This window comes from Notothenia rossii, assembly GCF_949606895.1.
Source record: "Notothenia rossii genome assembly, chromosome: 2".
Classification (NCBI taxonomy): Eukaryota; Metazoa; Chordata; class Actinopteri; order Perciformes; family Nototheniidae; genus Notothenia; species Notothenia rossii.
The window spans coordinates 30,399,022-30,423,970 of record NC_136904.1 but is presented as its reverse complement, the minus strand read 5'-3'; the positions used below and the strand labels follow the sequence as shown (position 1 = coordinate 30,423,970).

Here is a 24,949-nt window from a genome sequence, read left to right as displayed (position 1 = left end):
GTGCGCGTGACCTGCTCCGCTGCGCGTGCATAATTTCCAAAGTGCTTCCACAGCAGTGATTAGGGTTGCCAACTGTCCCGTAAAATACGGGATTGTCCCGTTTTTGGAAACGTAAGTACCTGTCCCGTAATGAACTGATACGGGACGCACCTTGTCCCGTATTTTGGGGTGGTGGAAGAATGACCGCTCGTTATGGTGATTCTCAGTCATTCGCTCTCTTGAGGACTGCGTGCGCACCTCTCAGAGCCACACACACACAAGCAGGGGGGGCTATCTTGAGCTGTGGGAGCAGCAGCATGCACGCTCAGCTCATTGGTCAATACTCATAGTCATGCAGCAGAGGAGCCAATCACTATAACGTATCGTATCTTAGCAACCGTTTCACCTCCATGCTGCTCGTCCTGCCCAACATGGAAGATGCTGCCGACGACAAGCACAAACAAAACTACCTCCTCAGAGTCCGAAAGTGATGCAAAAAACAACTTTTCTCCTCCTCCTCCGCCGAAGAAAAAGACGAAAAGAAAGAGTTACTACAGAACTGAGTGGGAAAAAGAATACGTGTGGCTAGAAAGCGTAAGGGACGATGTGCACAAGGCAAATTGTACTGTCTGCCGCCGACAATTTTCAGTTAGTCACGGAGGACTAACTGACGTTAAACAACATGCTGCAGGTGAAAACCACATGAAAACAGAGAAGCAAAGGAGAAGCCAGGGAGCCTTGACACAGTTCCTCGTTCGTCCAGCAACTCCAGAGGCTAACTTGGTATGTCAAATAAGGATGTTAATTTTGTATATGAATTTAAATTAAACCTACATTTACAAACATTTTGTTTGGTCAATTTCATACTGCTAAATGTTCAATGTAATTAAGTACCCCAACACTGATACACTGTGATATTTTTTAAACAATATATGATCAACTTAATCATATAATGATGCAAGTAGATGTAATGACTAATATTTATTCATAATCAGAGGTGGTAGAGTAGCCAAAAGTGTACTCAAGTAAGAGTATTGTTGTTTTAAAACAATATTACTCAAGTAAAAGTAAGAAGTATTTTTCATTAAAACTACTATTCACCTCCGGAGACCCAGAAATTAATTGTGTCCACTATAGAGGACACCAAGGGAAAGGAAGGACTGAAGGATGGAGGGAGGAGTGAAGGGAGGTCAGAAGGAGCTAGGGAAAGAAGGAAGGAAGGAGGAAAGATTGAAGGAAGGAAATAAGCAAGTAAGGTAGGAAGGAAGGAGTGGAAGATGGAAAGAAGTAAGGAGGGAAAGAAGGAAAGAGGGGGAAGGATGGAAGTAAAGAAGGAATGAATGAAGTACAGATTTAAGAAAGGAAAGAAGCAAGGAGGGAGGGAAGGAATATATATATATATATATATATATATATATATATATATATTGTATTCAAGAGGTGGGTAGAGCAGCCAACCGTATTCTTATTTTAGAACAATATTACTTAAGTAAAAGTAAAAAGTATTTTTCATTAAAACTACTCTTCAAAGTACAATTTATCCAAAAAGCTACTCAAGTAAATGTAACTCATTACTACCCACCTCTGTTCATAATAAAAAATAATGCATACTATATACAACCTATACACACTCAAACAGCTAGTATATACATGTGTAATACATATCAGGTAGTATTTGATATTATATATAATATTATATTACAATGATTATATGTATAGTGATATTTTCTTTTTCTTTTACAGGTAACTGCTGCTGAGGTAGCCCATGTTTATCACACGGTCAAACATAATTTGAGCTATAACTCATCTGATTGTGCATTCAAATTGACCCTGCAAACACTAAGTGACTCCTCAATCGCAAAAAAGATGTCGTGTGGGAAGACAAAAGCTGAGGCAGTGGTCACTGATGTCCTGGCACCAAAGGCAGTTGAAGAGGTACTCAGCCATTTGAAGAGTGAAGTGAAGCCGCTCCAGTTTTCTCTACAAACTGATGCCTCAAATAGAGGCAATCGTAAGATGTTTCCCTTGGCTGTGCAGTTTTTCACTCCAGAGAAGGGCATTGTTAAAAGGCTGATCGACTTTGTTGAAAATGCAGATGAGTCTGCTGCAGGGATAGCCAGTTCAATCCAAAGTTCTCTGGACAAAATGGGTCTAACTTTGGATCATGTGTCTGCATTCAGTGCAGACAATGCAAATGTCAATTATGGCATCCATAACTCTGTCTTCACAAAATTGAAGGAGTCCAACAGCGAGATCCTCCGTGGCAACTGCCATGCACATGTGGTCCATAACACCGTGAAACATGCCTTGGATAAGCTGTCAATTGATGTGGAAAATATTGTCCTGAAGGTGTACGGTCACTTTTCCATCTCTGCCAAAAGGAGAGAGACCCTGAAGGAGTTCTGTGAGTTTCTGGATGTAGAGTTCCATGACATTCTGCGCCATGTGGTGACCAGATGGCTGTCACTCAACCCTGCAATCAGCCGCTTGTTGGAGAACTGGACTGCGCTGAAGTCATATTTCATCAGCCTCGGTGATGAATGTCCAAGGCGGCTGCGAGAGTTGCTGAGGTTGCCTGAAGATGCAGCTGGGGTTGAAGAGGAGGCTGATCTTGCAGAGGTGTATCTCCTCTTCTGCAACAATGTCCTGATGCTTTTTGAAGAGTCGGTCAAAGAACTGGAGAGGGATGCCACCACATCTGCTGACCTATATGCCATCATGGACTCTTTTCTGAGAAAACTAATCAAGAGAAGAGATGATCAGTTCTATGGCTACCTCACCAAACAAAAGCTTCGGCGTCTCATTCCATCTGAAGCTAACCTTGCCAGGGAAGAGTTTACAGCCTTCTTAAACACTGCCATCACTTATCTGCAGAAGTGGTTCACATTCTCTCAGGAAAACTGGCTCTTTTACCTGCAGCCACTCTGTCTGACATCTGGGAACATCTCATATGAAGACATGGAAAAGATCATTGAGAAGCTACACCTAGTTGCCAGGTATGTAACTCACACACTGTACCACTTTGTACTTATTCCCTTTATACTGGCATATTATGCACACCACTTTTGTCTTGTATTAATAAAAAACAAAATTATACATAAATACTTCTCATCATACAAATCATGTCTTATTTAAATGCAAACAAATGCACGGGGCTTTTATGTGTTGTTTTTAATATAACATTTTATCAAATGAATTCAACAAGTGTCTCAGTAGTTTTTAATAATTTTAATAATGTTGAATTCCAGTTTCATCTCTATTCGCAGGCTCAACCTCTCCATGGATGAGCTCTTTGATGAGTGTGTTACGGCAAACAGCCTCCTCGATCACCTCACAAAGTCAAAGGATGATTGGGAGCTGAAGGGAACAGCTGAGAGGTGGGTAGCAGTTCTCAGGGGCCGGGCAGCTGACCTTCCAAACATTCTGGCTGTGGTGTCCTTTGTCCTCAGCATCCCTTCCTCTACTGGGTACGTGGAGAGGGTCTTTTCTTTGATGAAAAATAAATGGTCAGATGTGCGGAACAGATGCTCTGTTGAACTAATTAAGAGTGAGCTGATTGTCACTCTCAATTATGAAGAGTCTTGCTCAGAGTTTTACACTGCATCTCTAGACAACTCCTTGCTGCTGCAAAAGGCCAACAAAAATACAAGTGGAAGAAATAGGGTTGTGTGACATCGTCTCTGGTTGTTCCATAGGCAGTTTTGGGGTTTGCCAATAGTATTTTTTTTCTGCTTTAATGTGCACACACACACACACACACACACACACACACACACACACACACACACACACACACACACACACACACACACACACACACACACACACACACACACACACACACACACACACACACACACACACACACACAGGTGGTGTGTTTTTCTTTAGTTTACGATTTTGCACTAATCTACTTTTTTCTTTCAAAGAGGCCAAATATGTTTGCACTACATCTCAAACACACTGTTTTTTGTTCAGAAGGTGTATATTTATGTTTTTTATTCAGAAGGTGTGTTTTGCACTAATCTATTTTTTCTTTCAAAGAGGCCAAATATGTTTGCACTACATCTCAAACACACAGTTTTTTGTTCAGAAGGTTTATATTTATGTGTTTTGTTCAGAAGGTGTATATTTATGTTTTTGTTCAGAAGGTGTGTTTTGCACTGATTTATTTAGTTATTTAAAGACAACTGTTTTGCACATTTGAAAAAATAAATGATTGAACGATAATCTGTTTCTCATGTCTCATGTCTATAACCTAACTATAACCTCACACTTTGGGTGTTTGACACAAAATTTAGACTGGAATTGAGGGGTTTAACCCAAAAATGGGGGGTTTTGCCGCGCTGCCAAGATGTGTCCCTTATTTGAAACTCTGGGAGTTGGCAACCCTAGCAGTGATACACATCTGATCTGTGGATAATCATTTATACGAAAACGGTTAAAGCAACCATCACTAAACGCCAGCAACACTGCATCTACTGCAGACAGTAGCAACAAGTCAGATGCGGACATCACGTTACCCTCCGTTGTGGACACTAGCTTACTCCCGCCTGACTCGCCGGGCCCGGAGCAGCAGTCTTCGTCGCCCGAAACTACGCCGCCCCTCTGCGGCCCGCAGGTGCCAGGTATATCGAAACAACTACCCGCCTGTACAGTGGGGTAAGGCGGTCATTTTGCAGCTTGTGGTATAAAAATAGACAATGGCTAGAATATTCATGTGAAAATAGTACCATATTCTGACATGCCTGTACAAATGTTGGGTCAAAAATAATGCATACAATAGCACAGATGCCTTCACCACGAATGGCTACAAAAATATCTCATATCCCAAGCTTATTATAAACGAGCTGATGTTGCAGCTGAAATTTTCTCCAGGTCACAAAGTCAACCTCACATGATGATGTGATACCAGTTTTCAAGAGCAGTAAATATTCTCTTCCCAGCGTATATGATGGGAGCAAGGTGATGATGTAGTAGGCTACATGGTTTTAATAATACTTTTGCCTTTCAATGTTTGCCATTTCAAACCATTAGCATGGTTTAAATCATATTTGCCCTGATTTACAATATGTTAACCTTCATTATAGTCCTTGACAGCGGTCTGTAGGCTACTGCTGTATTAACAACGTGTCACATGTTAAGAATTTACAATCAGAATCGAGTATTCAACTAAGCCCTGTAATACAAGTTGTTAGTAGCCTTAAAGGCCCAGTGAAGTGTGCACCTGTGCATGATCTGTTATGCTAATACGTATAGTAATGACCAAAATTGTCCATTGGAACCCATATCAAAAAATGTTGGAATAGCAACAAATTTGACGAGTTTTGCATTTTCCGGGGAAATCTGCAGTCGACCTTCGCCTTCGTGGGCGTGGCTTGCGATCTACTGCGTGACGTCACGAGATGGACGCCGCTGCACTGTTTACATTCACCACCGTTCGTTTTTTCTCTTTTTCAAAGTCGAATTTCTCAACGTTTTTGAGCTAGTATTTTCCTGGAAAGTGTGTCGGAGTCGACTGGAAGTGATTTCCAATCGAGAAAACCTGACAATGGAGGCGACAGTGAAGAAAGAGGGATGAAAAACACAGGGGAAACGATGCATTGCCGCTGGCTGTAGTAATGTCAAGTCTGCCGAAGTGGCGATGTTTCTGTTCCCAAAAGATGAAGGTGAGCCTGGCTGGGGTCATTGTTTCGTAGATTATTTGATTGATCATGATAAATAAAGGCCAGTGGTCGATTCGAGAGAGAGAGAGAAAGAGAGACTGACAGAGTTACAGGGTTGTTGTTAGCATCTGGTGCTAGATCGGAGCTAACGGAGATTAGCTGTTTCAACAATAAGGAGAGGGAGAGTGCTCTCCTGTGGGACTGAGAGAGATAACGTCAGCTCAGGGAGGTAAACTGTAGCCTAAGTTATCTCAGTGGGTTTGGTCATCTATGTAAACAAATATTTCCATCTATGTAATATTAGTTGTATAAAATAGGTTAAGAAATCATTCCAATGTTTTTTGATTATTGAAATATATGTTTCATATGAGTGTTGAGAGCTGTATCCATAAATCTCTTAATGTTGCCCTCAAAGTGCACCAGATTGATCACTTTCCTCATCTATCCTGTCCGAAAAGCTGTCCAAATCAATCATTTCTCTCACACTAGTATCACTTTCCAGAGTCTCCGCCATGTTTACAATCGCAACTGGGTACATCTTGTGACGTCACAGCCACTATCGTCTGCAACTTCCGTTAGGCTCAGACGGCAAAATTAATAATTCATTAATTCATTAATTATGAATTATTAAAAATTATTTTAGCCATGAACAGGCACAATGATATGTAAGGAATGAAACTGCCATTTCATTTTGGTGCAAAAACATGCACTTCACTGGGCCTTTAAGGGCCTACACAGTTGTTATGCTATACCACATTGCCCTTCACTGGATGCATAATGAGCTGCACTAAACTACATTTTAGCATTTAAAATACCTAGCTATTCTTTTGCGGTTATTTTGGTGAAAGTAACTAAAAAGTAACTAAAGTAGTGTAACTCATTACATTTCAGAGACAGTAATATTGTAATGTAACTTATTACTTTCAAAAGAGAGTAATAAGTAATATGTAATATATTACATTTTGGAAGTAACTTGCCCAACACTGTTGATGGGCCATTAGTTGTGTAAATACACAGCTGAGAGCTGCCGTTTCATTCAGACTGTTTAAAAAACGGTAACAACGGACTATTTTTCTTAGCGGATGCATGTCAATTTAAATCAATACATACAACTATTTCTTAAATCAATAAAAAGACATTCTAAAATCCAAGCATTTCAATTAATACTGGGAGTCATGTCTTTGTTGAGAATGTGGCCATGTAATAAGCGGGATAATTTGCAGCGACTTGTTCCTTATAGGGAAAATAGCACCCGTCATGCAGATCAGGATCCCTCCGCCACGCTTTGGGATCCTGATCTGCCGACGAGGCTCCAATAAAATATAAATATTTTTAGTGAATTACTGAGTTTAGGCACGTTAATAACGTTTTAATGAAGTTGAATACAGTATATTCATATGTGTCAGTGATTTCATGTCAATTCGGCGAACATAAACATAAATGATCGTGGTGAAGATGATGATTAAATTAGGATTAAAAATTGAGAGCCGGGCTGCATTTCCTCCTGTTCGTTTTTTTCGACTAAACAACATTATTTTGTTAAATAACAACATGGTGATGTTTTGTAAATGATTACATGTCTCTTATTTAGCACAGTAGTATGATATCCGTGACATATGGATCTTAACAAAGTTCCGCTGTACATCCAGCATACTGTATCTGACTTTATTTCACATGAGCTCCAGTGTGGAACCCCACTGCACCCCCTGGTGGATCAATGATCCATTGCAGCTGGCTTCATTATAATTACATTTATCTATCACGGGGGCGGTCTCAAGTCAAGCTGGAGGTTTTCCCTTGAGCGAGGGCAGATCACGTACCAATCACGGCCCTCGCGTTTCAAACTGTCTGAAATGAATCGCTACATCTGTACTTGGGAGCTACTGAAAGCTATTTGTATTTGCATTTTAGCACAATACTTCCTGCAGTGATTCAGAAAGTATTGTGTTTGGGCTTTTATTGTGAAAGGGAGAACACTACTCAGAGCCAGACATAATTTCATAGAGAAAGCGAGTCGAGGGAGCCAATTTAAATGCTAATTTCGTATTTATTCTACATCCATTACACATTTGTCCAATCAACTACTTCATTATGATAAGTTGTCTACAGCCACTTTAAATGCAATCAAATGTATATTTCTAAGTGCTTACAACTTAAAAAATCTTTACGTACAAATGACTGTATATTGAATATATTTCTGTACCCAGTGTTGAACAGGACCCAAAACTTTGAGAGATGAAAAAGGACAAATCTGCTTTAATCAACTGCCAAGTAGTCAAGTCTGCATTTGTGTCTGTTCATTTGTAAAACGTGGACAGTTTTTTGGCTGCTCTGACTGAACTTTTTCAAAGCTGTGATTTGAGTCTGGAGATAGACTTGGGGGCGATGTTGAAAAAATATGAAAAAAGTAACGTTGTGTTAAAATAACATGAAAGAAATCAAAGAAAAGCATCTAAAAACATATATTTAAAAAAGTAATGTTAGTCAAGTCAAGTTATCAAGACTGCATTGTTTCATCGAAACAGCGTTATATGAAGTACTTTGTAAGGAATTTGGTTTCTTTTTAATGGCCTAGGCGGATTTTGGCTTTTTTCTCTTGCCAAGATACTTTTAGACACACTTTGAGGTATGTAAAACCTTAAAACTAGAACACTGATGGCTGGCTTACGCTGCAAACTTCATCACCTTTTAACAAGAGAGTAAGTATATAAAACGTTATTTTGTATATTTTACACATCAGCAGAAACAGAGAGGTGGCAGGAAGGGGGGAGACAGTCTCCCCCACTTTTACAGACACTGTGTTTTAGAGAGAACAAATACAAGTGTAAGGTAACTGTTTTTAAATTCCATCCCCCCTCTGTCTAGTGATAAGATGGCAGGAAGGGGGGAGGAGGGGGCAGGGCCAGGCTCAGGCTCAGACACACACACACACACACACACACACACACACACACACACACACACACACACACACACACACACACACACACACACACACACACACACACACACACACACACACACACACACACACACACACACACACACACACACACACACACACACACACACACACACACACACACACACACTGTGTGAGACTCCATCCCATCCACTAAAGTACTTCAACATTAGTTAACAGTCTCCCCAAAACTTAAAAACCATTATGAATCATAGTGCTAATATACAATAAATACAATATATACACAGAGGTTGCTTAACACACAACATACAACATTTAATAATTATATGAAGTACTTACCAGAGTTTTTCAGGATCAGATCCAGGTCAGGAAAACGCAGAGAAGAAATGCCAGGGTGGTTCATCATCACCTTTCTCTTGCTGTAGAAACTAGATATCCTTATAAACCCTTAGCCACGTCAATGGCTCAACAAAATTACAACCATCAGTCTAATCCTTGTAATGTAGACAGAGACTTCCTCATAGCTAGTAAACTGATTCACACAAATCATATTAAAACCTTAATCTAATTTAGATAGGATCATAAAGTTTGTATGGTGACTTTAGTATAGAGAGGGGCAGCATTTGCCTGCATCACCGCAGAAGGAAGGAGGCTTTGAGACGAGAGTAGATGTTAGCTTAGATTCCCGTTAGAAAGGGGCTGTCTGATGAAGAAGGAAAGTGGTAACATACATCAATACTATTTTTAATTATTATGTTTATGGTGGGCTTTTCTTTAGGGGCTAAAATAAGATTTGATGTAGCCCCGGTCCACAGCAGGGGTTAGGGGAGACCGTCACACACACACACACACACACACACACACACACACACACACACACACACACACACACACACACACACACACACACACACACACACACACACACACACACACACACACACACACACACACACACACACACACACACACACCTGTCACTTTTTATGCATACTAATGTGATTGAAACAGCATTTTTTTTTTTTACGCCAGAAGGCGCTACAGTGGGGGCTTTTTCACACCTGTGAATACACATCACCCCCTCCTATCGACGGATCTCACACCTACTTGGGATATCACACCTACTTGGGATATCACACCTCAAACAAAGGGATACGGGACTTAGAAGTAGGAGGTGTGACCTCCTACTTTTGTATGCATACTAATGAGACGAAAGCGGGATGAATATAACTACTCAGATCCGTCGCATTTCCTTTTTAAGAGATTTGGGTATGGAGGAAAATAGAGAGGGTTGTGTTTTCGGACACTTGGTGAGTTCCCTGGAACACCGGGGACACATATTCATGTATAAAAGACATACAAAAGTGCATTTTGCATGATAGGTCACCTTTAATATTAGCCATTGTCACATGCTACCTTTGAGAACATATTAATCAGGACTGTCCTCTTTTATTTTGACCGGATAATTGTCTCACTAACTCCATTACTGAGATACAGGGATGCCGTGAAAGTACATTGTTGAATTGCCGGATCACCCGATGAGAACCAGGACCTCACATTCATAGTGATATTATTTGTTAGTGTATTTCAGACAAACGTAATAATGACAGGACACCATGAGATCTGCATTAAAATGTTTAAATAAAGAATTCACACCTAAAAAAAAGAGCAATTTCACATACGGATTCAATACAGTGTAATATTTGTAATTACAGATATTAAATTATTTATTTATATATGGCATATGGCATATCTATACACCCTTAGTATAGCCTCCATTCCAGTACATTTTCTGTTGTCATTACTTCTCTGATTGGCTCTTGAGAAGGGAATTTATTCAAAAGTCAGTGCTGATCTCCTTATGTTAACATGAGGCTTTGATCAGCAACAACAGACGGCTGTTTATTTTGTACATGTTTTTCTTTTCAAAGGAACAAACCATTGAGACTGGTGAGATGGCTGAATTTTACAATTTCCACATTCTTCATTAGATAATCTTTCTTTCACAGACATTGTATATTCTGTTAAATATAGATCACATAGAATAATCTGTTGTCGTGTTAGGTGTCTTTTTAGTGATACATGATGTAGGAAGCACATCCTCTGTTGTTTTTCACAGCAGAAACAACTGTGCTGTACCCATGCTGGACCCAGATAGACTTAAAACAGTGGCAATCGTTTATTTTTCAATGATTTACTCTACTGTAATTGCTAGCATCAGCCAACAGCTATAGTGTTGATGTAAAAACCTAATTCCAGCAATATTTCCGAGGTACCATGTAGCCATGCAACAAGTGGCTTTCAACATGTTGTCATTCCTGACCTGTGGCCATTGGTCTGCTGGCTGCAGTTTTGGAAATTATATTCCTTAACATATTAAAGGTGCCTCATTTGCATTTTGAAAACCTTCCTATGTATATTATGTATGTACACACCTGGAGAATGTGCACACAGGCTCAGTGTTGCAACCATTTTACTGTAGTAAGATGTGACCGGTGACAGCAGAGGTACAGCACAGCACATTCAGTGGAAAAAAAGTGCCAAGTCACATCAATAACACTCCTTCATTACAATTTGCATTCAGACTTGAACTCAACACACACTCGATGGCAATCTGTTAAAATGTGATAATGTTCACTGAGGAAGGTCACTATGATCTGATGAAAAAGAGGCACTACTAGTAAAGATATGAAGACACCAGGGTCTTGCTTTTCCTCCCTTGTCAGCAACTTCTGTACTGAGAATCAGCCTGATCGCCGCCACGCTGAGAGCCTTTCATGTTTCTGATGTGTAAACTATGAGGGGCGAGAGTCGAAAAAACCCACAGGAAAGACAATTCTGTACGTCAGAACTCTTCTTAAACCACCAAAGTGCCTAAGCCAGATGTCCTTTCTTTCAACATATCCATCATTGATTTTATACCTAGTAAGAACACACATTAAAAAAGCGCAGTGTTGCTAGGAATAAAGGTTTATGGCTTTACTGGGCAAATTGTGGGGCCTTTATATTTTACGACTACAGTACCATGGAAGCTGCTAAAAGGTTTGTCATACAAATCCACTCTTGTACACCCTCACACTGTTTCTGTGTGCATTTCAGTGTTTATTTGTGGTTCAGTGTTAAATATGTTTCGTCGTACCTGCCTAGCCTACTCTTGCTTCAATGTTTCGTTACCTTAATTTGACCTGCAATGCCTTTCAACCTACCACAGACCAGATCTGCTAGCATGGAAACTAAACATTTTACCATCTGCTTTTATCCTGTGGATTATATTCTCTTCTCTCCCTGTCCGTTGCAGAACATTGATGAAAGGGTGTGACTCTAAAGAACTTGACACACAAGATGCAGGACACCCTAGCTATGCAACCTTTGGCATTTTATACCACTGATAGATCACACCTTGTCACTGCACTTATAATTCATTCAGCTACAACGTTGACTTTGTTTAAAAGCTACCCATGAAGGAAAAACAGGGTTTCATGCACCGGAATCATTCTCTAAAAGAGACCCACAAATGCAAAGAGCTTATCATCTATAGCTGGTTTTCTAACGGTGTTTATGAGTATTTATATGGTTTTACAACAGTGTTTTAGGGTTTTCTTGTTGCGGCTGAACTATTCCGGATATCACCTTCTTATCAGGAGTTCCGGAAGAATAAAGGTCCCTCTTCCAACATGGATTTGTTTTACTCAGTGTACATTTTCAGTGTGCAGATGTTATTTAGAAAATATACACTTCCTCAGTGCTCAGACTCGTAATATTTATAGTCAAAGCAAACTCTTCTTGTGTATTCAAATCTAAACCCTTTTTTGTTAAGTGCAAATTCAAGCTGGTCCAGGTCAGTACTGCTCCTGGGCTTTCAGTGTTACACCTGGTTAGATGACATTGCAGGCTATTTTGTGTCGCCAAGGCTGCTTTGATATCATAGTTGTGCTTTCCAATTCACCATCTCATCACTGACACCATTTTGCATATCTTTCTTTTCCAAAGACACTTTGGCTAATTTTTCCATCTCTTCTTGCGGCACAAAGGTTTCCCCACAGCTCCAATATGTTATCCTTCTTGTCCTGATTGTTTGTCAGATGTGTTAATTTTGAATTTGTTCTTCTTTCTTCTTAATGTTAGATATGTCTGTCCTTCATGCAACATTATGTTATGATACAGTGTACTGTACAGGGCTGAGGTTGAAGGCAGGGCTATTCCAGGTAGATGTCTTCTGTAGGGCACGAGAAATCCACAAACTCTTTATAGTACAACTGGAAGGCTTTCCTGAAAAAAAGAAAAAGGAAAATACTTCAGTCAGAATCTTCAAACTGTACTTTAGTTTAAGAATAAATCATTCAACTGTTACACAGTCAGCTCCTTTTGATTTCAATAAATTGATGCCCAACATAGCCAGATCAGAGCATGTGTCAGCCAAGTATTAGTAAAGTAATGGATATGCTGGATATGCTAATGCACAGTTCAACTCACCCTATTGACTCTGCTAGAGGTTTGGTGGAGTTTTCAGACACAAATACATGGCAGGCAAATCTCTGGTCTGCTGGGTGCTTAGTAATGAAACCAAAATACCTGCAAAAGAGACAGAAAAGAGATAAGGCAAACTGTCATTTCAATAAAAAACTGCTGTTCACACTAGATCAGTAGTTGGCCCAGTCTTTTGTACATTGTTGAGTTATACCGTAGCAGCACCTTGTGGTAAGTTAATATTTGGTGTAGGTGAACACAAAACATTACAGCTTCTTCCTGATCTTTTTTTATTCTAGGTTGACGGTACATAACATTTGGACTTGGTGTTGTAGTCCCTCATTCAGGCTTCATATCTTTACTTACTTGCTGTTTTTGGGGTGATACCCACAGAAGGAGACGTTTTTCAGCTGGAAAAAGTGGCTGCACTCGTTACTCTGTAAACAGAACACAGCCAAGAGGCAAATAATGATTTAGATTTCCATAAAGAAGGCTGCTTGATGTCTACTGTTACTATTACATAATACATATGCTGTATTTGCCCCATGTTTTGTCTGTTGACAAAATTGACATATTGAATGAATGATCAACTCATTTGTATTTATGATACAGGTGAAAGTCCTGCATCCATATGCAGAAGTGCTACATGAAGCAACTATAAGACTAGAAAGTAATATAGTATACCCATGATTCACTTTGATACAAATATTGCAGACGCAATTTCTCGACATATCTCATATGAGACAGCTACAGGAAGGCACTTATGTGAAAGACAATTTGACCAAAAGTTAAATATCTCAATCCACAGTTTCATTAGGTACCATTGTTAACCAAACCAACAACCAAGCAGTAGATTGTACACTTTGTTTGCTATTTGATTTTGGTTTCACTGATCTTTATAAGATTATTAAAGGGGGCAGGCCTCAAATGTATTAATTAAATGTCTTTGTTGAACACTTATTTTGAATTGGTCTATTACAACAATCTAACGTCTGTTATTTAGTTAGTTTGATTTAATGAACACTGTGAGCAGACTATGGTTCTAACTCAAGCAAACAATTATTTGACAAATTACCTCATCCCTCCTAACTCTAGTTAGAGGATTATCTGTTTTAGTACAGGATAACTTTTTCAAATCAGATTATATTTGTAGAGTTTGGGATTCAAGACTCACTGCAATTTTCAAAATGTTCTGACAACATGTTTCACTGCAATAATATCATTTAATAATAATAATAATACATTTAATTTCCATGCGCTTCTTCAGGTGCTCAAAGACGCTTTACAGTGGTGATAAAACGAGATATAATAGAATAAAAATATTAAAACGGCAAGACAACATAATTCAAATATTAAAAGCCAGTCTGAGGAGGTGTGTTTTGGTCAGTGTGTTGAAGGTGGGGGGGGTTGGTGCAGTCTCGGATGTGTTGTGGAAAGGAGTTCCGGAGGGTCGGGGCAGCGATGGAGAAGGCTCTGTCCCCCCTAAGTCCTATAAGTCCGAGTAGATGGCAACTTCAATGTGCATACATAACTTCTTATAGTTTATAATATGTTTAGTATGTGCAACATTCATTTGAGGTAAAGTGACTACAGCTGTCAAATAACTGTAGAAAATTAGAGAAGATATTAAAATTGTTCTCCCATTTGATCTGAAACTGTAGTTTTAAGCTACCTAAGATGGAGTAAAATTAAAGAAAACACTCCCCCTTACATGTTGGCCTGTAGCCTCTATTGGCCACCACAAGGGGGTGACATGCTTCAATAGTTTTGGTTTTATATCACAAAGTGCAATAAAGCAGCACTTAACTTCTTGTGCATTAACCAAAACAAGTTAGTACTTACTCTGTCACATGCATAATAATCCTCTTGAACTGCAAGCTTGATGCCTTTCACACTGATCTCCAGGATGCAGGAGGAAGGAGGGTTGTACTTGACGGTCATCCGTCTGTTGGTGGCAATCTGAAAAAACAATGTAAAAGATTACTTTAAAATGCTCAAAACTATACGATCAAACTGTAAACCAAATATATACAGTAACTAGACGATAAGACAAGAGTAATTCTAACATTTTAACTATGTTGAAGTGCTCTATATTTTATAAAACAGTACAATTGTGATTAGAAGTAAGCAGTTATCTTGAGTGGATTTATTTTTCCTTCTTTGGGGTGTTGCCAATTGCAAGTGGGTCCTTTATTTTTGTTCTGTGTCAGATTGCTGGACGATTACACACAGTGTTTTCCATAATGGACACATGACCCTCTAAAGACGTTATTGATCAAATATAACTTGTAGTTTTTGTAAGGTGTGGGACATGCCATAAATGGTGTAATTGTGGCTTATATTACAAATCATTATGAGTCAAATGATTTACAAACACACACCCACACCACAGGCCTCATACCTTCTGCATAGCTGCACACAGAACATCATTTCCTTTGTGGAAGGGCACTTGAACTGAGCCAAGGAACTTCAGCCGGTATATGTCCATCCATTCACTGCTCTTTTCTGCATCTGTGAGACATAATTTATAATTTTTGAGCTTTTTTATATAAATAAATACTAACTATAATATATTTCTATAACTTGATGATACATTGAAAATATAATAATCAAACATTTAATTTAAAGAAAAAGTTTACACAAAGTTGGATATACTGATTCATGCACTGTTGTTTTCCACCAATTAAATATGTTTGGATGCATTTCAGTTTTACAAACATATTTATAGCCTTCTTTAATTCATCGTCATGGCAATGTCAGTACCTTTGTAGCTCTCAGCGTCCTTCGTCACCTCTATAGCATAATAAGCTGGGAAGATCCCACGGGCACCACTTCGCATGTTGTAGCCCTCGTACCAGAAGTCCTCTGACTGGACCTCCACCAGCAACGGATCCTCCACCTCCAGCTCCAACTCATCATCATGCCGAGGGACAAACCTGTCCAGACAGATGCAGTCATATCTTAAAGTATACGTATTAAGTGTTTCAAAAGTGAACTCCCTGTAAGCTTGAATGGTGGTTTTGAAAAATGTGTATCTTGCCTATTCATGAAGAATAATAAAGTATAATATAGAACAACTATAGTAAGCTTTGATTCACAAAGTTACAATAATTGTCAATGGAAAACCTGTTTCAGGTTTTCATATTCAATTATAACCACAGTCATACACAGAAGACTTAAAAACCTCAATTGGCTCTTTATCTTAGCAAACTTTTGACTTTATTACCTTTTGTTGTTATTTTTCATTACTTGCTTGTGAAGCGACTTTGAGCACCAGAAAAAGCGAAGTATAAAGACCATGTATTATTATTACCGTCCTTTTGATTAGTCAAACATTATAAATTGCATTTGTGAATCAGCTCAATTCATCTACTTTCTACTTTGATCTATAGGTTTAATAAGATACAATGTACTAAAAGTCTTATGAAACTCTATCCTGCTGTCAAACAACAAATACCAGTGTCAGCTTCTCATAACAAATATACTTACTATATACTACTGTTTTCTTGTTATGGATCCATTAGTCAATCGAACACATTTTCAAATAGTTTCAGAAGTCTTACCGAAATTAAACTTCTAATACATCAGCTGAATTCAAAATGATAGATAACTAGCCTGTTGCTGTTGCTGTCATATGAGTAGCTAATAGTATAGTAAATAGTATAGACAAACACACTAGAAGGCTGTGAAAACCCCCTGCTTTCAGCTATGCATAGCTCATTTCCTGCACCATCATCTGATCTGTGTGATTCACATGACTGCATTACTGTGTTGTTCCCCCCTCCCTTATGCATTTATCAGCCGGAGGTCTTAAACAGCAGCTGTAGCTCCATGCTGCCAACTGGAGTGTGAGAGTTTAGGGGGAAACATGAAGAAATGGAGCGTTTGCTACTTTACCAACTCCATACAAAATAAAACATGACTGATGGAGATGAGCCTGTTTGAAGGTTACTACAACTTTGAAATCTGCTCGAACTCCACCTCTCTGTATTCAAAACATGAGAAGTACAGTTTAATGAATGATGGGGATGCCGTTATTCTTCACCTGTAGACAGCTCTGTGGCTCTGATCCTTCTCCTCTCCATTAATTAGACAAGAGTATAAGCCAAAGGACTCTGCACCTTGAAAACCGGAGAAGAAGAAAACATCATAAGGGGAAAATTACTCATGGCACGGATACAGTGCGGAGGGCCAGCCTTTGTATTTGACTGGTACAGAGATGATTGACTTAAAACGCAACATAAGTCCATATAAACAGTAAACACAATTACCCACATTGTGTTTAATTTAAAGCAAACATGCATTCTTGAGGACCCGATGAATCACACTGTAATTAGCCATGAAACAGATGAGCATTGTGTATTTTTCACCTCTCCTGAGACATCCCTTATCCATTTCTGCACTGCTCAGATACACTGAGGTGGCTTTTCTAATGAGACTGTGATACACATGGCCAGCTTCCAAGAGGCCAGCAAGGGCTATTAGACGAAATGGCCACACACATATAATGTAGACTAATCTCTGTCTGCTTCTTTAATAGGAGTCCTCTCTCTTGCCTACTACTGCTGGCTGCTAACACATATCCTTTATACAGAAGTCACATTGAATGCCCAGGGTGAGAATCAGTATGATAAGGTAAATCCAACAATAATCCATCATCCTCTTCCTCCTCAGAATTGTTGTTGTTTGCCACTGGGAGACCAAAAAGACACAGGCAGCTAATCTACTAGCATAGCATACCCAACATCTCTGACCAAACCTTTGAGGTAGCTTTGCATTGGGGGGAATGTATGTGCCAGGTTTAAGAAATATGGTTGCACAAATAATATCTCAGTTTTTTCCTGCATCAATTTGAAAGGAACAAAACGCTAACTTGGATGAGCAAAGTTGTAATATTATAACATATTCCTGTGTCAAAAAGCATTTGTATAAAACTCTGGGGGCAGCAAACACACCCTGATCTACTGCCTTGAAAGAATGCAACAGATCGTGGGCAAATAATTACAAAAATAACACTGCTTTTAAAGATTCACCGGGTTGTGTTATTTAACCTCAGAACAATAAAGACAATCAACAATGTCCTGGAATAAAAAAATAGTGTATTTGTGATGTGCACCACCAATGGCAGAACTCTGTGCCTCCTTGTGGGCCTCTCCATAGCCGGATGAAGTAAGTTAATCAATATTAAAGTAAAATGTTTTTTAGTCAATAAAAAACCCAATAATAAAAAAGTATTAAAGCACCATCATACATTTTGAGTAGGCTTTCAAAAATTACATTTGGTGTTGGTGTTGTTCCCCATCTTCATTGTATTTGCATTACAGACCTAACAACAGTGCTGCTGGCATGCATGGGCAGTAATTATGAATTTAAGCAAGCATCTATGGTTCTGTAAAAGCTAAATGTCGTAATTAACAAAGATAATATTTAAAATAAATACGAGATGTAATTCTTGAGACTTAAAATACTGTAATAGGTTATAATTTATTTTATTTGGAGTGGTCAAACTATAGTTGGTGGTAAATATTAAGCAGAATCAACTAAAATACATACAATTATTTTCATACTGCCACTCACTGCCTGCGGCATTGCTTTCTTTCTTCCTCAGTCCTTCCCAACACCCTCTCTAGTACTGCCATTGTTTAAAGGTCTAGCGGAAGACTCACCGAATGTGTTGTTATTCAAATGTGTGATTGGTTTAGGCCACAGAGGGTTAGAGAGAGGAACATCCATGAAACTGCAAGCAGCTTTTTGCTCGGTGTGCCTCCACCCAGTAGGCCATCTAAATGTCCAACTGGGTTTTAGCCCTGAATGTGCTGCTGTCAGAATGCTGATAACAATATCAACAAAGTAGCAACAAACTGCAGCTTTCATTTACAACACTTACAAGCTGTGCTAGGAATTGTGACCTGAATTAGCATAACTTTCATGTTAATTGCATTTACAAACTTTACAAACCCCTGCTATGGTAAACAAAATAAAAATGTTTGAATACTATTCCTCAACCAGATTCACATGTGATTCTACAAGATAACGTTCAATCTAACTCAGTGCAGACAGACAGTCACATCATCTAGAGTTACTGTACATGATGATGTGCGCTCTATGAGAATATTCCAGCTCTTGAATATCTCTGTGGATTTGCTTTATCAGCAACATCCCTTTTAAGCCTTTCCCACCAAACTGCAAATTCAGCGAGACAGCATTCATTCACATTACTCCGTGTTAAATGGAAACGACACAGGATAACAGCCGGCTGTATCTATATTCTCTGTGGTTGTTTGTTTCACACATAACTCTCTTTGGGGGCGGATATTAAAAAGTATGCACATTGGCAAAATGTAAAGACGAGGTGGAGCTATCTGGCAAGTGTACGAAAGAAGGAAATATTGTTGATAAAAGATAATAAAAATACTATTGATTTAAGAGGTCGTGACATCACATTGGCATTGTGAGTCTACTCTACATACAAACAAGTATCTTAGCTTGATTGTCTTTGCATAATATATGTCTTTTTAGATGGAGAGTAAAACCAAACATTCCCCTTCTCATCACTTAAGAGTATGCTCTTGAGCCTCCCAAAAGATTTCAAGACATATTAGGCTCATATTCTGGGTTATTGTATTTTATGCCTCTACTGTGACTGTAATGTTCAAAAAGGTCTTTATTTTCTCATACTGCCTGTGCTTCTGCTGCAGCACCTCTTTTCACCCTCTGTTTGGGTAGTTGGCCAACTCTGCTGCGATTGGTCAACTGCTTAAAGATGTCCCGCCCCTTAGCCTATCAAGTACAATGTGTTGGAGCGCTTGCCAATAGAAGCGCAAGTGTTACGTGGTGATGTTACTATGTTACGGAATAAAACAAAGGGGAGAAACTCCCTCTGGAGGGAACCTTTGCAGACCCTTTACATGCACAAAAAACTATGTGAAATATTCAAATTTGAAATTAAAAAACTCATGAGTGACTTACTGGAGGAGCGAGAGTGTCCGTTCATGAAGACGTTTAGGAACTTTTTGGAAAATTGTAGATCGACTTCCGGAGTGGAATCTTCCGACAGACAAGCTGTTGCCTCTCTCCTCACTCCTCCTATCTGAATGCCGTCCTCATCGTCCTCATCTTCCTCCTCATATTCCTCCCCGATGGCCGACTCAAAGGGAGAAGAGACGCAGTTGTCATAGACGGTGGCTGTGTCGCTGTCATCACTGTAACCTTGGTAACACTGCCGCAGACTAACCAGTTCTAGCTTAGCGTGCTCATCCACCACCAATGTGTATTTGACCGAGTCATATGAAAGGCCGCTTGCCTCTGAGTTCATGGAAGTCCTTAGTGGGACTTTGCTGCCACCGCCATTCCCTTCCCCTTCCCCCTTCCTCGTCTGTCCGTCCATCATTATCCTGTCCACATCCTCATCCTCCCCACAGTAGCTATCATCGGTGGCATCCACATACTCCACCGATGATCCGGGTCTCAGCATGACCCCGGCCCCCGTTCCTGACCCTTTCCGGCTTAGGTCCAGCGTGAGGGTGGAGCGAGCTGAGGGAGGCGTGATCAGGGCCTCTATGCAAGAAGCATATGAAGGCGGGGGGACATAGACCTCGTCCTCCTCATAGATGGAGGTGTTTGTCCGGTCCGGAAGGGGCTGGTAAGGAGGCGGGCCCTCTGTGTCCGAGCTGATAGACATGCGGCCCTGCTCAGTCTGCTGCGAGAGGAAAGGCCGGTCCTGCGAGTTAGGGGGGTCTAGGGGGTCTGCGGAGCGCTGCACAGGAGTTAGATAGATCTCTTCTGTGGGCTCTAGATGAACATCCGTTTGGTAGCGGATCCTCTCCTTGTGGGGAGCACCTCCATCCACCTTCCCTGCTGGGTATAGAGGAGCTGGAGTGTAGTTCTGCGGTGGGGGTGGCGCAGGGGGCTTCTCCTGAAGCTTGGAGCGAGTGGCAGCCGTTGTAGATGAGCCTTTCGTGTGTCCAGAGGTGTGGTTGTGTCTACAGGGGGCGTCAGTGGACGTCCCGCGGTCTTTGGTCTGCGCTCCCCCGCCCTGACACTTGTCCTCGTCGCTCAGACAACTGTGCTCACGTGGAGGGGTGCGCTCACCTGCAGGAAGAGCAAGCAAAATGTACAAACACGCACGCAGACACACAAGCACACATAAAGACCAGACACACAGACAGTAAATAAACATGATACAGACAGGCAGGCATGACAACAAATGCACATATAGAGAGAGGGAAGCGCAAAAAGGAAGAGAGAGAAGTAGAAATGGTTAGGTAACAGATGTTGGGATTACGCCGTTAAATTCCCATTACTCATCACATTTTAAGTGCGGCCAGGAGAAGGCGATTGGTGTCTTATGTCATAATCCATCAGCAGCAAATCCAGGCTTTATGTTTTCATTGTGGGTAATGCAACAGTGACATCTAAAGCTAAAGGAGAGCAAAAGACAAGTGAGTTCTGTTTCAACAAACTTCAGCAACGGCCCATAAAGGCCAATTTAAAACATTTTTGCCTTGTCTCTCCTTTAAGATTTATTTTGTGTTAAAATCATTATCTATGGTGTTTGATACTTACTTATATCAATTACTTGGCAATTAAAATGTAGTATGTATATTTTCCGTTGACTCCTTCAAAACATTCTTAAAACCAACCGAGTCTGTTGTACTTGTGAATCAATGGCATTCAATTTCAACTTTGCATTTGAATGGAGGCGGTTGTGTTCATTCAGGTTTTATCACAGCAAGTCTGAGTTTTCTTGTGTGAGTCAAAACAACTTTGAAAATAAAGATACATATAAATAAAGTATGGTGGAAAACATGCACTTGAAGCATCCCTGAATTGGAACAAATAAGCAGCTCGTAGTTATCTTTTGTTTTTTGACTAAAAAATACCATCTCACTTCTCTTCTTTGAAAATATCAGACAATGATTATCTTGATCGAGTTATGTAATCGCTTTGTCGTTGCATTGTTGACGTTCTTAAATATTCAAATTGTTTTCTAAATGTTTTAGTTTGATACCAAACAATAAACTTTTATTCTGAAAGAAGGCCAATGACTTTCTTGCTGGAAAAGTTTTTTTTATTAAGCAACATTGGACAGATCTCTCTAGTGCAGCCACCTTATTGAGTAGACTGTTATCAAAAGCAGCAATCATCAGCCTCTTAGTTGAATGTCTGAGTCAGCAAAAGTGGCCGCAATGCCATCATTGTTGGCAGTTAGGTTTAGGGTCTAAAAATCTATTCATTTTGGTGCAGCAGACATAAAAAGGCAAGTTGACAAGTTCAGTTTTTCACATATTTATTTTATTTTTTCTTATTTTTTAATGATTGAGATAACAAGTAATGTAATTGTTTACTTTTTTCATCAGTGGCGTTGACTGTTGCAGTCTCGCCTCACATGGTGCTCTAAAAAAAGCTGTAGCAATGAGATAGGACAGCTTCCAGCTATTTAAGCCAGTGCTGGATAACACACAATTGCCTCAGTTCAGTTAGCAACAGTTAGCTCAGCATAGCTAAAAAACCGGCCAGGCTGAATGAAAGTCCTACTCACATTTAGTTCCTGTGTTAGAAGCTCAAGAATGAATACTATCAACATTCTGGTCTGCACACCTCAGTTACCAGTAAGTCCAAGTAATACGATTATTGGTGCAAAGCCTTGTGGAATCAAACAATCTCACCTGTTTTAAGAGGCGAGGACGAGCCTGAAACCTTCTCTTGCCAACTATATTTCTTCCCAAATGAGTTGTTGTTTAATGTATCCTGTGGAAATGCAGAAAAAGAAGAAGAGAATAAAAGGGAAGTCGTGAGAAAGAATTAAAGATAGTACACAGTGGAAAAGAGAGAGGAAGGGAGAAATGTGTTCACGGAGTTCTGGATCCAGACACTCAATGTACACAACTTTTTGTCTGACGCTCTCTCCTCCCCTACGAAACGCACGCATACACACACAACGGCACACACACACAACGGCACACAAAGCTTTTATTCTGTTGAATGAGCAGGGAGTCTTTTGTCTGTGCTCCGTGAGGTGCATTTAAAGGGAACTAGACCTTTTTCCCAAAGCTACTGGGAACACACGACACAGACATATACTGGGAATCTCTTTTAGACTGATGGGGGGGGGGGGGGGGGTGAAGAGAGTATTTTCTAGAAACCGCCTTACTTGTAAATGCCCTCTTACACATTTTAGTTTAAATAGTCTGATCCCTCAAGTCACAAAAACGCTGTGACTTTTATAAACACAGAAATCGACAATGGCTGACAAGCATTCAGAATAACCGAATAATGTTGTTAAGGAGCATTTTAGCACCAGTTGGAAACCCTATTGTTTGCTGACCTTTACTGGTTTAGCTTTTTGCAGTGAAGTAGCAGAGAATAACAGGGTGTGGTCAGTATGCAGTAACCTCACAGTTTAGTGTGATTACACGAGCAATCAAGCACGTCCAGTTTTTTTAAGTGGGGAGAGTAATGTCTGCATTATTTATCATTTATGATTAATGAATTGAGGGAATGAGTTAGAATTGTCACATATCTTACTTTATAAGACCAAAACAATATTAGCAATGCCAACCCTGTCTCCAAGATGCACAGGTGGACAACTGATTTAAAGTGTCTCCAGTTATCAATACATTCTTTTTACAGGCTCTCACAGTGGGAATATGTTCAAACACAAAACAGTGGATGAAGAGGCTCAATCTTAGAAAATGAACAAGAGAGTGAGAGTATTTGTGTGTGTGAGAGAGATTAAGAGCAGTATAGCAATTATAAGCACATCTGTCTTTAGAGCCTATTAAATACACGTATTTCTTGCCAAAGAACGTCAGATTCGATAAGGTGAATGACTGTTGACATTGTCATTAGTCAGTTTAGTAGACAGCGCCCAACCCTAACAATCTAAAAGGGGTTACTCATAGTGATGAATGTACCAAATCAGCAGCACTCTTACTGATCTTTTAGGATAGCTTTTAACCACAGCAGGCAGCTATTTTAATTTAAATCACTTAAATCTGTTCAAATTCACTGTACACACCTGCCCAGAGTTTATAAAAAAAACAAAAAACAAAACAGGAATACATATTGGAATTGAGGTTAAGAGAGAAAACAGAAGTGGAAACTCCTGTGACGATGACAGTAGCCCAAAATAAGATTTCATCCTCCTTCTCTGTCCGCCCACCAACACGCATGACTCACTTCCCATGTACGTGCACCGGGCGGAGACAGAGCTGTTGCCTTGGTAACAAGTGAATCAGCAGGAGGTGGGAGACAGCAGCGCTGATATGAGAAGCAAAGGTTTGGTTGACAAGAACGATACAAAGATCATTGCTCAGGGCAGTGACTCAGATATAATGATGTGTGTGTGTGTGTGTGTGTGTGTGTGTGTGTGTGTGTGTGTGTGTGTGTGTGTGTGTGTGTGTGTGTGTGTGTGTGTGTGTGTGTGTATGTATGTATGTATGTGTGTGTGTGTGTGTGTGTGTGTGTGTGTGTGTGTGTGTGTGTGTGTGTGTGTGTGTGTGTGTGTGTGTGTGTGTGTGTGTGTGTGTGTGTGTGTGTGTGTGTGTGTGTGTGTGTGTGTGTGCGCATGTATTTATTACTCCATGGGAGTGACTCTGCTAACACATGACTAAGTTAGATATCTAAGAGATTAAATGTGGTATCCATATAAAGACGTAAACATGTTCCCAGAACTAAGAAATTAACTCTGTGAGACTGTTTTTATTATAAATAGAAAATCCGAGTAAACTTCTGATAAAGTACAAACAGGTGTTTATTTTGGAGTGTTTGTGTTCATTGAGAGAAGTCTCAGCCTATCACACTCAGTTAGGATGGTGGTTTCCTGAACCTCTATACATTATCTAAAGCTATTGGCCACATTTTCATTTGCCATTTGCAGTAACTGAAAGGAGAGAGTTAACGAGGAAGCTTA

The 24,949-nt window shown here is 39.9% G+C and overlaps 2 protein-coding genes across 6 annotated transcripts in view; one reads left to right on the top strand and one right to left on the bottom strand.

Moving 5' to 3' along the window:
* Positions 1-67: 67 nt before the first annotated feature.
* Positions 68-3,651, top strand: LOC307029573 (uncharacterized protein; the record flags this gene model as incomplete). Its single annotated transcript, XM_079665654.1, has 3 exons — positions 68-762; positions 1,723-2,975; positions 3,246-3,651. Exons 1-3 carry the CDS (start codon positions 418-420, stop codon positions 3,649-3,651), a joined length of 2,004 nt encoding a protein of 667 aa, XP_079521780.1. The 5' UTR covers positions 68-417.
* A 6,539-nt stretch (positions 3,652-10,190) lies between these two features.
* mapk8ip1b (mitogen-activated protein kinase 8 interacting protein 1b) overlaps positions 10,191-24,949 on the bottom strand; it is a 59,716-nt gene continuing 44,957 nt past the window's right edge. For 4 of the 5 annotated variants that reach the window (XM_079665471.1, XM_079665472.1, XM_079665473.1 and 1 more), the window contains 9 exons: positions 22,704-22,785; positions 20,005-21,126; positions 17,081-17,156; positions 15,799-15,971; positions 15,437-15,546; positions 14,878-14,994; positions 13,402-13,472; positions 13,042-13,140; positions 10,191-12,837 (listed from right to left, as the gene is read on the bottom strand). In XM_079665471.1, the coding sequence (XP_079521597.1) occupies positions 12,765-12,837; positions 13,042-13,140; positions 13,402-13,472; positions 14,878-14,994; positions 15,437-15,546; positions 15,799-15,971; positions 17,081-17,156; positions 20,005-21,126; positions 22,704-22,785 (1,923 nt within the window). In that variant the 3' untranslated portion in view covers positions 10,191-12,764. Of the gene's footprint in view, positions 12,838-13,041; positions 13,141-13,401; positions 14,525-14,877; positions 14,995-15,436; positions 15,547-15,798; positions 15,972-17,080; positions 17,157-20,004; positions 21,127-22,703; positions 22,786-24,949 lie in introns of those variants that run through there. The other variant, XR_013805334.1, reaches the window with a different exon arrangement.